The sequence below is a fragment of the Equus przewalskii genome, chromosome 2, assembly GCF_037783145.1.
Source record: "Equus przewalskii isolate Varuska chromosome 2, EquPr2, whole genome shotgun sequence".
Taxonomy (NCBI): Eukaryota; Metazoa; Chordata; class Mammalia; order Perissodactyla; family Equidae; genus Equus; species Equus przewalskii.
The window spans coordinates 36664070-36677052 of NC_091832.1; the positions used below are offsets into that span (position 1 = coordinate 36664070).

Sequence of the window (12983 nt, forward strand, 5' to 3'; positions counted from 1 at the left end):
CTTGTTGAGTTTCTTTATGACAACTATTTTGAATTCTCTGTCATTTAGGTTGTAAATTTCTGTGACTTCAGGATTGGCTTCTGGAGTCATTTTCTTTCTGCTCTGAAGTGTTAATGTAGTTCTTCATGGCATTTGATGAACTGACCCTTTGCTGGCACATTTGTGGTGGTATCAGGTTACAGTTTCCACCTGCCACCATTTGGGGGCAGGGGTAGGAGCTGTGTTTTCTGATCCCACCCCATCTGCTGGAAGTTGTGCCAGTAAGTAAGACCAGTAAGTAAGACCCTCTGTGCTCTGCCAGCAGGTTGCTCTGGTGCAGGACCACTGCACTCAGCTAGTTAGAGGGGAGAGCTGCTTTCTTTCACATGCATGGGCCAACTCTACACTCACGGGAAGTTTGGCTGAGCTGCTGCACTTGGTGGAGGCTCCTTCGTGGGGGCTGAGCCACACTACTTGGTGAGGAGCATTTCCACAGGTAGGGCCACTGAGGCACAGTGGAAATTTCCATGGGCTTGGCTACCACTCTGAAAGCATTCACACATGGGCCAGGTTGTCCCTTCCTCCTCTTACAGTCTTGCTGGCTGCTGTGTGAGGACCCACAACCTAGATCGCTTCTGGCGGGGGGGGTGGGGGATGGGGGGAGAGTCTGCTCACCCAGTTCCTCTGCTTCCAGGGGATCCAGTCCCCCCACCTTCAGATGTATGGCTGTGTGGATCTTTCAGACGTCCTATTGTGCTGTGTAGGGAATCTTCTGTTGGTTAATGAATGTACGTTTAGTTATAACTTACAGGGCAGAGACAAAGGGAACAACTCCCTCTGCCTTGAAGCTGAAGTCACTCTCTGTTCATTCTTTATCATAGAGTTCTAGATCCTATTCCATTCTTTCTCCTTTGCATTTCTATATAAATTTTAGAGTCAGTTTGTCAATTTTTATAAAAGAGACTGCTTTTGTGCTTATATGTTGAGATTGCATTGAATCTACATGTTCATTTTGGGAGAAGTGACATCTTGATAATATCAAGTCTTCCAATCCATGAACATGGTATAACTCTCCACTTATTTAGGTCTCTAATTTCAACAGGATTTTGTAGTTTTCAAGATACAAGTCTTGTACATATTTTATGCTATTACAGATATTTTTCATTTTTCAATTATTCATTGATAGTATGTAGAAGTACAATTTATTATTGTATATTGACCTTACATCCTGTGACCTTGCTAAATTCACTTTATTAGTGCTCGTAGCTTTACAAATAGATTCCTTAAGACTATTACACACACAATCACGCCTTCTGTGAATAAAGACATCTTTACTTCTTCCTTTCCAATCTGTTTGCTTTTTATTCCCTTTTTCTTGCCTTATTGCACTGGCTAGCACCTTCAGTAAAATAAAGGTAGTCACAGAAAACATTTTTGCCTTGTTCCTGATCGTGCAGGAAGCAATCAATCTTCCACCATTAAGCATGATTTTAGCTACAGGATTTTTGTAGATGCTTTTATCATGTTGGAAAAGTTCCTTTCTATTTTTAGTTTGCTGAGAGTTTTTATTATGAATGGGAGTTGGACTTTGTCAAATGCTTTTTCTGCATCTTGAGATTATCATAAGGTTTCTCTCTTATATTCTGTTAATATGGCAGATAAAATTGATTTCCCAATGTAAATCAACTTTGTGTTCATTGGGAAAACTCCGCATGATTATAATGTGTTATCCTTTTAATATACCATTGCAATCATTTTGCTATTTTCTTAAGAATTTTTGCATTTATGTTCACAAGGAACTTTCGTCCATTGCTCATTTTCTTGTAATGTCTAGTTTTCCTATCAGTATAGTGCTGGCTTCATAAAATGATTTAAGTAATCTCACATTCTGAAAGAGTTTATGAAATCGTGGTATTCATTCTCCCTTAAAGATTTGAAAGAACTCACACTTCAGTCTTGGAGTGTTTTTTGTGGGAAGATTTTTAATTATAAAGGCAATGTCTTCAATAGGTATAGGGCTATCCAGGCTTTCTCTATGTTCTTGACTATTTTTGATAATTTGTGTTTTTCAAGAAAATTTTCCACTTTAAGTTGAATTTATTGGCATGTTGTCCATAATATTATTATTTTCCTTCTGATGTCTGTAGGATCTATGATGATGTCCCCTTGTTCGTTCTCAATATTGATCATTTGTGTCTTCTCTTTTTTTATTGATGTCTAGAGGTTGATCAAATTTATTGACCTTTCCACCTTTGGCTTTATTGGTTTTTCTCTATTATTTGTCCATTTTCTAATTTGTTGGTTTCCTTCTACTCTGGGTCTAATTTGCTCCTCTTTTTATAGGGGTGAGGTTTAGCCAGTCAATTCAAGACCTTTCTTCTTTTCTGATATAACCATTTCAAACTATAAATTTCCTGCCAAGCCCTGCTTTAGCTCTGTCTCTTAAATTTGTAAATCTTGTATGATCATTTTCGTTCAATTCAAAATATTCTCTAATTTTTATTTCTATTTCTCCTGTGGCCCATTGGCTGTTTAGAATTATGTAGTATGCTCTCCAAATATTTGGATTATTAATGTCTTTTTCTGTTATTTATTTCTAATTTAATTATATTATTCTAAGAAAACATTCTATGTTTGTCTTTCAAATTTATTGAGGGTTTTGTTTGTTTGTTTGTTTTTCGTTTTGGTGAGGAAGATTGGCCCTGAGTTAACATCCATTGCCGATCTTCCTCTTTTTGCTTGAGGAAGATTGTCCCTGAGCTAACATCTGTACCAGTCTTCCCCCATTTTGTATGTGGGATGCTGCCACAGAATGGCTCGATGAGTGGTGCATTGGTCCACATCTGGTATCCATGCACCCCAGGATGCCAAAGCAGAGACTGTGAACTTAACCACTATGCTACCAGGCTGGCCCCTTGGGTTTTTTTTTTAATGACCTAGCACATGGTCTATCTTGGCCAATGTTCCATTTGCACTCGAAAAGAATGGACTCCCTGCTGTTGTTAGGCAGCACGTTCTATAATTGCTCTTTAGCTCATGTTTTATAGGGCTGTTCAAGTCTTCCATATCCTTAACTTATTTTATGTCTACTTGTTCTATTCATAACTGAGAGAGGAGCATGGAAATTTCTAACAATAACTGTGGTTTTATCTATTTCTCCTTTCAGTTCTGTCAGTTTTTACTTCATGGATTTTGGAACTCTGTTAGTAAGTGCATACACATTTAGCATCATTTTCTCTTCTTCATGAACTTACCCCTTTATCGTTATGATATGATACTCTTTGCTCTCGTAATATTCCTTGTTCTAAAGTCTGCTTTGTCTGACATTGAAATATCCATGCCAGTTTTCTTTGGATTAGCGTTTGCATGGCATATATTTTTCCTTCCTTTTACTTTTAAGTTATTTGTATCTTTATATTTATCCAGTCTGACCATCTCTATCTTTTAATCAGAAGGCTGAGACTATTTACTCAGTGTAATTATCAATGTAGTTTGGCTTAGGGCCAGCCCTGGTGGCCTAGTGGTTAAGTCTGGCGTGCTCCACTTCAGCAGCCTGGGTTTGGTTCCAAGGTTGGGCCTTCACTACTCATCAGTGGCCATGCTGTGGTGACAGCTCACATACAAAATAGAGGAGGATTGGCCACAGATGTTAGGTCAGAGCAAAGCTTCCTCAGGAAGATCTGAGGAAGTCTGAGGGGCTGGCGCAGTGGTGTAATGGTTAAGTTCATGAGCTCTGCTTCAGCGGCCCAGGGTTTATAGTTTCATATTCTGGATGCAGACCTAGTGCCGCTTGTTAAGCCACACTGTGGTAGCATCCCACATAAAATAGAGGAAGATTGGCACAGATGTTAGCTCAGTGACAATCTTCCTCAAGCAAAAAGAGGAAGATTGGCGATGGATGTTAGCTCAGGGCCAGTCTTCCTCACACATGCACAAAAAATTAGTTTGATTTAAGTCTACTATATTTCTATTTGTTTCCTATTTATCCCATCTGTTCTCTCTTCCTTTTTTCCTCTTTTCCTGTCTCCTTTTGGGATAATTGAGTATTTTTTTAGCGTTCCATTTTATCTCACTATTGCCTTAATAGTTATACTCCTTTTTCTTTTTTAGGTGGTTGTACTAGAGTTGAGAAAATGTATCTTTAGCATACCACAGTCTTCCACGTGAAACAGGAATGCAACATTTCACGTACAATGTAACAGCATTACAATAGCATGTTTCCATTTCCCCCTCCTGGTGGCGTTATTGTCATTCATTTTACTTCTACATATTGTTATAAAGCCCATATTGTTACGATTTTTGCTTTAAACAATTATCTTTTAAAAAATTAAAAACCAGAAAAAGTGTTCTATATTTTTACGTTGTACTCTTCATTCCTTTGTGTAGACCTGAGCTTCCAACTAGTAGAACTTTCCTCCTGCTTAAAGACCATCCTTTAACATTTCTTGTAGTGCAGGTCTGCTGGAGACAAATTCTCACAGATTTGGTTTATCTGAAGATGCTTTACTTCAACTTCAATTTTAGAAAATATTGTGCTGGATAGAATATATATATTAACAGTTGTTTTTTTTTCCTTTAGTCATTTTAAAGGTGTCATTCCATTGTCTTCTGGTTTGTATTTTCTGGCCAGAAGTCAGCATTTTTTATCTTTGTTCTCCTATATGTATTGTGTTTCTTTGGCTGGTTTTAATATTTTCTTTATATCACTGTAAGATTTGAGTAATTTGATTACAAAGAGCCTTGAGTGGTTTTCTTTGTGCTCATTCTACTTTAGGTTCACCGAGCTTCCTAGATTTATGAGCTATAGTTTTCATCAATTTTCCTTTTTTTATACACTTTTTCTTTAAATATTACTTTTATATGCCCCCCACCGAGACTCCAATTACATGCATAGTTACCAGTTAAAATTGTTTCATAGGTCACTGAGGCTCTAAACATTTTTTCAGCCTTTTCTCTCTGTTTCAGTTTGAATAATTTCTATTACTAAGTATTTGTTTGTTGATATTTTCTTTTGTGTCTTTAATCTTCTCTTAAACCCACCCTATGAAGTTTTCATTTCAACTGTTGTATTTGTCATGTTTAGATATTTTATTTGGTTCTGTTTCATAGTTTTTCTTTCCTCATGTCCATATTTTCCTTTAAATCCTTGGCATATTTATATTGGGTCATTTAAGGTCTGCTTCTACTAATTCCATCATCTTTGTCATCTCTGGATCTGTCTATTTAAACTGATTTTTTTCTTTTTTATTGGTCACACTTACCTCCTTCTTCTCATGTCTGCTGATTTTTGATTGGATGCTGGATATTGTGACACTTCCTTTATGGAATGTCTGGATTTTTTTCTTTCTTTAAAGTGTTAAATTGTGGGGGCCGGCCTGGTGGTGCAGTGGTTAAGTTAACACGTTCCACCTTGGTGGCCCAGGGTTTACCGGTTCGGCTCCTGGGTGCAGACATGGCACCACTTGGCAAAAGCCATGCTGTGGTAGGCATCCCACATATAAAGTAGAGGAAAATGGGCATGGATGTCAGCTCAGGGCCAGTCTTCCTCAGCAAAAATAGGAGGATTGGCAGCAGATGTTAGCTCAAGGCTAATCTTCCTCAAAAAAAAAAGTGTTAAATTGTGGAAAGGGGTGTTTAAGTTCCCAAACTCCAGTGTCTATCTCCTTACCTCAGTGAGTCTCCTGTGTTCTGCTTGGGATCCCACTTCCTGCACTGAAGCCCAGAAAGTACCTCCAGGCAAAATTCTAGGGAGATCAGAAGGATCCCCTCATTGGTTTCTCTTCACTGAGTGATCATAGTCTTGTGCTGTCTGTTATCCAATATCTGAAAACAGTTTGATGTAAATTGTTCATGTATCTAATTATTTATAACAGGAGGACAAGTTCAGTACCAGTTGCTCCATCATGGCCAGAAACAGAATTCTGTTCACTCATTTTCAATTTTTTTTCCTGTTCTTCAGAGTGGATGATTTCTATTGATCTGTCTTCAAGTTTACTAATTCCTTTTTCTGCTGTCTCCAATATGCTGTTAAGCCCGTTCAGTGACTTTTTCATTTCAGTTATTGTACTTTTTTGTTCTAGAATTTCCGTCTGTTTCATGTTTATTGTTTCTGTTTCTCTGCTCATTCACTAAGATCACATTTTCCTTCAATTATTTGAACATATTTTTAATAGCTCCTTTAAAGCCATTGTCTACAAAATCCAATATCTGGGCCATCTTGGGGTTTCTTTCTATAAGTTTAGTTTTTCCCCTTACTATGGTTCACATTTTCATGTTTCTTTGCATATCTGATGATTTTTTGTTGTGTCCTGGACATTTTGGATGGTATAGTTTAGAAACTGGGTTCTGTTGTCTTTCTTTGATGAGTGTTAATTTTTGTTCTTGTAGGCAGTTCCGTTCCTGGCTGATCATCTTGAAATTGTGCAGGCTTGGTTTTTTACTTCTTAGGGCATATATGTGAAAAGTCCAGGCATTTCCTAAGCCCTCTAACTTTTTTTCTCTCCAAAGCCCCCCCCGGTACATAGTTGTATGTTCTTCGTTGTGGGTCCTTCTAGTTGTGGCATGTGGGACGCTGCCTCAGCGTGGTTTGATGAGCAGTGCCATGTCCGTGCCCAGGATTCGAACCAACGAAACACTGGGCAGCCTGCAGCAGAGTGCACGAACTTAACCATTCTCTCATGGGGCCAGCCCCAGCCCTCTAACTTTGTAAGACTCAACATCCAAACTCTGTTTCTCCTGTGGATTTTAGTTTTAGGAAAGGTCTATAGTGTGCAAGGTTTGGCAAACTGTGGAATGCAGGCCATAGACAGTCTGCTCTGTTTTTATGAATAAACTCTTATCAAAACAAAGTCCCACCCATTCATTTGCATAGCATCCATGGAGTCTTTGATGATACAATGGCAGAGTTGAGTAGTTATTTATTATTACTTCTGCGATGGTGAAATTGTCTATTTCTCCTTGTATTTACTTCAGGTCTTGCCATATACTTCAAGTTTAGAATTGTGTATCTCCTGATGAATTGAACATTTTGTCATTAGATAATAATTATTTATGTCTCCAGTAATGTTTTTTGTCTGAAGGCCTAGTTTTTAAAATATTAGTATGGCTATATCAGCTTTCTTTTGGTTAGTATTCAACTGATATAACTTTATCTTTTGAGTTAATTTTTAAAAATTTAAATCAAAGTACTAAGTGGACATTGTTTAAAAAGCCACACAGTCCAAAAAGATTCATAATAAACACTTGCGGTTCCCTACCCAACTCCTCACTACGCTCCCCACTCCTTGAAGTCTTCTTTCCAAAGGCGCTTTTGATTCCCACCTTACTTCTAAATAATACGCATACACTACAGTGTTTTAGTTAGTGATTTTTAGATTTGTATCTATTGACTTCCTGTCTGATACAACTATCGCCTCATCTCCCTCTTGCTCATTCCGATATATTATAATTTCTGACTAAATAAGTATTTGGGGTTTCTATTATCATGGCTATGCAATTATTCATAGCTGAGCATTTTAGTGTACTATGATTACATTTCTTTTTTTTTTTAAAGATTTTATTATTTATTTATTTTTTCCTTTTTCTCCCCAAAACCCCCTGGTACATAGTTGTGCATCCTTAGTTGTGGGTCCTTGTGGTTGTGGCATGTGGGACCCCGCCTCAGCATGGCTTGATGAGTGGCGCCATGTCCGCACCCAGGACTTGAACCAGCGAAACCCTGGGCCACCGAAGCGGAGAGCGCAAACTTAACCACTTGGCCATAGGGCCGGCCCCTCATTTCTTTTCTTATTTTTTAAAATTTCCTAAAGTTGACAATTGTTTTGATGTTTTTTTCTTTGTACTCGTTGATAATTCCTGCACCTTCCCAGAGTTTCTTTTTCTTGGAGGCGTGTTCTAAACAATTCCATTTTTCCTGCTTTTGGATTAATTTATTTTTAGGCCTACTGCAAAGCTATCATCTTGGGAGTCTGTTGTCATCCTAGGAATTCTTTCTTCCTTTCCTTTGATTAGGATTCTCTGTTTGCTGGATCACATGTCTTACTCATTCTTGGTTTGTTTGGTTTGCTTAAAAAAAGAATGGGAGCACATTTTTTGGGTTAGAAAAGCAGTAATTCAACAACAGGTAGGGTAATGCCAGCTCTTGAAATTTCTGTCCTTTAAGCTATAGTGACCAATCTAAGCTGGTTGTCCTTTATGGCAGTTGCACTGCCATTGTGGGATCTCCCTTCATCATCTTTCTTAACTTTTGCCTCTCTCCTATGTTAGGTCTTCTGTTTTCTGTATGTATATCTTTTCTGTTTTTTTGGTTTATGCCCTTATTTTGGAAGAACATGTCCTCCAGTAGCTTCTTGAGAAAGGATGCATGGGAAGCCAAAATCTTTGAGATTTTGTATGTCTGCAAAAATGTTTATTTTACCCTCACATTTACTGAATAGTTTAGCTGGGTATAGAATTCTAGGTTGGTGTATTAGTTAAGGAATAGACTCCAATATTCTATAGTTCAAATAAGACAGTTTATTCCTCTCTTGTATTGATAGTCCAGAGGAAGCAGGTAGGAAGACAAGGCCATCCAAGCCCCCAGTTTCTTTCCAACACATTGTCCCATCATTCTCTAGGTCAATCCTAAGGCAACTTAGCAGCAACACGTCTGAATTCAAGCCCACAGGAAGGGGCAAGAACAGAAGTGGAGAGCAAGCAATTTCCTTTAAAATTGTGACCAAGAGAGTTGCACACACTCTGCTCATGTTCTATTGGTCCCTGTGGGGCGAAGTTATTCTCTAGTCCATCTTTTTACTCAGCGTGTTGCCTTTTCAGGTCCTGGTTTTACACAGGAGTCTAGATCCAATATTCATGTGAGGGCTCTGTGTTAATTTTCTCTATTATGTATGTGAAGCCCATTAAAACTCAAAATTCCAGGCCCCAGGGATAGGCAGAGGCCTGAGCAGAACTATCAGCTTAAGCCCTTAGGCTTCCCAACACTTTGAGTAGCATGCCCACCCGTCACCACTGTCTACAAGGCCCCACGTGGTCTGGGCTGCCGTCTTGCTGCCCACATCCTTCCCTCTCCTCGCACACCAGGCTCTTGACCCTCTGGCTTCCTTGCTGTTCCTAGAGCTCACCAAGGTCTTTCCCACCTCTTGGCCTTTCACGTGCCGTTCCCTCTGCCTGAAAGACTCTTCCCCAGATATCCATTTGGCTTGCTCCCTTCCCATGTTCTGCTCAAATGTCACTACCTCCGAGACTTTTGCTGACCACTGTGAGCCAAGAGCCCCTCATCGCTACCCACCCCTCCAGCTTTCACTTCTCCTCAGAGCGCCCATCACCACTGACATGCTATCATATTTTATTCATTTGTTCATGGTCCGACTCTCCCACTAGATATGTGCCTAGGTAGTTGATTTAGAAAGTGATTCCAGGAAGCAGGAGTGAGGGAAGGGATGTGAACAGAGGAGGAGGAGCCAATACAAGGATACACTCCCAGGCTCTTCTGAGGAGACTTGAATGATGGCTCAGAACTGTCAGGGGAAGAAAGAGAGAAGCCTGTATACCTTCGCTGCTGGCTCCTTTGGTCAAGGGTGGCCCCCACAGGTGTTTAATTCTCCTGCCCTTCTGGGTTGCGTGTGTGTCAGAGAAGCTCTGGGGCGAGAAGCAAGAGGCTCAGGCTTGAGGTGCTCAGGTTGTCCCTGTGCAACGCTGGCTGCAGTCTGGGTGGAGGTGTGGCTGCAGCAGTGGGTGGGGCTGATACTATGCTACAGGGACCTTATATGGATATCTCCTGCTTCGCTCTTTCCCAAGCACTTAGATGAGTGACCAGATGCAGTAAACACTCATAGGGTATTTGTTGAATCAATGAATGGTGCTGCAGTCCAATGGGGAAAAGGCAAGCACAATGAGTTAGAAAATAAAGTGGGCCACGGGTTTATGATGGGTAAATACAGGCCGTCACAGGGCCTGCAGCAGGAGCCTCACTAGTCTATGGAGGAGAGAGGACTTTCTGGAGGAGATGGCCCTTAAGCTGAAATCTGGAAGATGCACAGGCATTAACTGCACAGCTGACTTATAAAACACTTGTCCATCTAAGTAAAAATATCAGTGATAAGGGGCTGGCCCGGTGGCATAGTGCTTAAGTTCGCGTGCTCTGCTTCGGCAGCCAGGGGTTTGCAGGTTCAGATCCTGGGCGCAAACCTAGACACTGCTCATTGGGCCGTGCTGTGGTGGCATCCTACATACAAAATAGAGGAAGACTGCTACAGATGTTAGCTCAGGGACAATGTTCCTCACACACACACACACACACACAAAATCAGCGACAGAAATCATAGGTAACATTTACCAAGGTTTTTCCATGGGCCAGGAAATCTGCCGAATGCTAGATGGGTCTGGTTCTTAACCCTGTAACATGTGGACCGTTGGTCCATTTTACCCGGGGGAAGCCTGAAGCTCAGAGTCAAGTGACTTGCAGTGTCAGGGTAGAGAGGACCATTTCCAACCACTTTACACAAGGTGACTGAGGCCCAAAGCAGAGCAGCAACTTGCCCACAGTCACAGGAAGTTAATGGCAAAGCAGGGACTGAAATCCAGGTCTCCTAACTCCTGGGCTTGTGTCCCTTCTCCAGAGCTGGCCAAATAGAATAGGGGCTCAGGAAGGAGGGAGGCGGAGGGGGAATTAAACACGGCCAGGCTGAGCTGGGTGGGCACTCCCTCCCCAGCTATTACCAGAAGAAGCTGAAGGAAGGCACCTGTAAGGCCCGAGAGATGGAATCGGCCATTGGCCGGCTGCGGGCCCGGAAGAAGCTTCCCTACAACCCCCAGCAGGCAGACACTGTGGAAGTTCCAGAAGGAAGGGTCCTTAGGATCCTGAGCCGGCTGAAGCAGCAAGACTATGGTGAGGGCCCTGGGCACGGTGGGGGCTCTGCTCTCCTGGTCACCTGGCCTCTTTCCCTGGGTCCCCCCACAGCCAGACCCAGGGGCTGGGAGAACGGGTTCCCCACTTTGGGCTTAACTGTGTGCATCAGCCACAGCCCATCTCCAGCCCCGCTGCCTTAGCCCTGAGCCCAGGTGGGTCCCAAGAGCCTGGACTGAGAAGGGGGAGGGACTAGCAATCCCAGCTCACCAATTTTTGAACACCCAGTGGGGTCACTCACTGTGCTAGGCCCTTTGCAGATGCGCTAGAACTTAATCCTCATAACCACATATTTACCCCATTTTACAGATGAGAAAACAAACTGAGAAAGATTAAGCAACTTGCCCAAGGCCCCACAGCTAGCGTGCGTCAGAAAGGGGAGTTTATATGCCGATCTGACTACAAAATCTGTGCTCTTTAACTGGGCAAGGCTGCCTCCCCATAATAGTAGGTACTATTTATTAGGCACCTGCTGTGTGCCACTTGACAGGCTAGGAGCATTCCAGAGTTTCTCTAGAGTGTGCCTACCAGACTTTGCCAGGACCCATCGCAAAGACATCCGCTCCTTCTTAAGCCATTAGCCCTTACTCTGTGCTCAGCATCCACCTGAGTGCTTTGCATCTATTATCTTTTTAATCCTCATCAACAACTCTGTGAGGTGGGTACCACCATCATCTCCAGCTTATACAGAAGCTCAGAGAGGTTAAGTGATTTGCCCAAACCCATGCAGCTCATTAGGTGGCAAAGCCAGGATTTCACCTGGGCCTGCCTGCCTCCCAATGCTGGGCATGCTCTGAAGCATTCCCCTCCCCTGCTTCCGCCTCCCTTGCCAGCTGCCAACTGGCAGAGCCCCTATGCCCAGGTGCCCTGCATCCCGTTCTGCCCACGGCTGGACAAGAAGATGGCCCGCCGGAAGCAGGGCAGCCACTACGTGCTGGACCAGTGCACCCCTCCCAGCCTGGCCCCTGACATCCGTAGCCTCTTCTTCCAGTCAGGATCTCAAGGAAATAGGTGGGTACTCAGAGGGCAGCGGCCCCAACTCAGGCCCATCTACTCCCTTCCTTACTGGCCTAACCCAAAGGAATCCATCCTTCCAAGAGATGACGCCCGGGAGACTGTTGCTCCACAGTGGAGAAAGAGAAAAGGATGGAAGGGGGAAGAAACTAACCTTTTTGAGGGCCTGTGTACCGGGTAGACTGATCGTAAGTCAGGGTACTTATACCTTCCTGTGGCCAGGACTCAGTGGCACATATCGTCTTTCTCTTAGGGTGGCACTACCTGCCTTTCTCACGCAGGGGGTTTAACTCTCAAGTCCCTTGCCCAAGTCTAATTCCATGCCAGGAGTAGCAGGAAACAGGCTTAGCAGCTGGGCAGAGGGAGGCTTCCCCACAGCAGGGCCCCTCCAGGCACCTTGGGATAAAAAGCACACTGGGCTCGGAATCGGCCCCAGTCGGACTGCGGGCTCCGCCACTTCCCAGGGAGGGCCTCCTCCTCTCCTGGGCACACAGGGAAGGCTCACTTCCTCCCACCCTTCTCCCCCACCTCTCTCCCTAGGGAACACGGCTCTGATAGCCGAAAGTGGCTCAGCTCCGTGCCGGCACGAACGCATTGACCCTGTGGAGTCCTGACTCTAGCAGCTGTTCAAGGCCTGCAGATGGACGTGTCATCAGGCAGGGACCGCTGCTGGATTTTGCTTTTGTGGCCTGGCAAGCCAATAAACAACAAGAACCTCAGCCTCTGTGCCTGGTGCCAGGGAAGGGCCCCAGGTTTTCATCCTCCCACTTGGCTCTCAGAGTACAGGGCCCCAGCCTCCCTCAGGCTTGAGAACCCCTGAAGCAAGACTCACCTCAAAGCTCTGCCCAGGGTCAGGGGTCCTGCTGGGGGTGGCCTTGGGCACACTCTTGACCTTCTGTGTACTCTCAAAGCACAGAGCTGGGTCTCTCCTGAGTGTCTCCCCCTCTGGACTAGGAGCCCCACCAGGGCAGGAATTCTCTCTCCCCACTTGCTCGCAGGGAGGAGCGAACCTAACAGAAGCTACCTGGGAAAAACCCTGGCCCTTAAACATGGGAGGGCAGAAGGGCCTTGGCCACGCTCTCACCAA

The 12983-nt window shown here is 43.4% G+C and overlaps 1 protein-coding gene across 14 annotated transcripts in view; it reads left to right on the forward strand.

Moving 5' to 3' along the window:
* The window catches only part of SPATA21 (spermatogenesis associated 21), a 56168-nt gene extending 43553 nt beyond the window's left edge, over positions 1–12615 (forward strand). For all 14 annotated transcript variants that reach the window (XM_070601664.1, XM_070601675.1, XM_070601685.1 and 11 more), the window contains 3 exons: positions 10689–10864; positions 11716–11893; positions 12437–12615. In XM_070601664.1, the coding sequence (XP_070457765.1) occupies positions 10689–10864; positions 11716–11893; positions 12437–12494 (412 nt within the window). In that variant the 3' untranslated portion in view covers positions 12495–12615. The remainder of the gene's footprint in view (positions 1–10688; positions 10865–11715; positions 11894–12436) is intronic.
* The last annotated feature ends 368 nt before the right edge of the window (positions 12616–12983 follow it).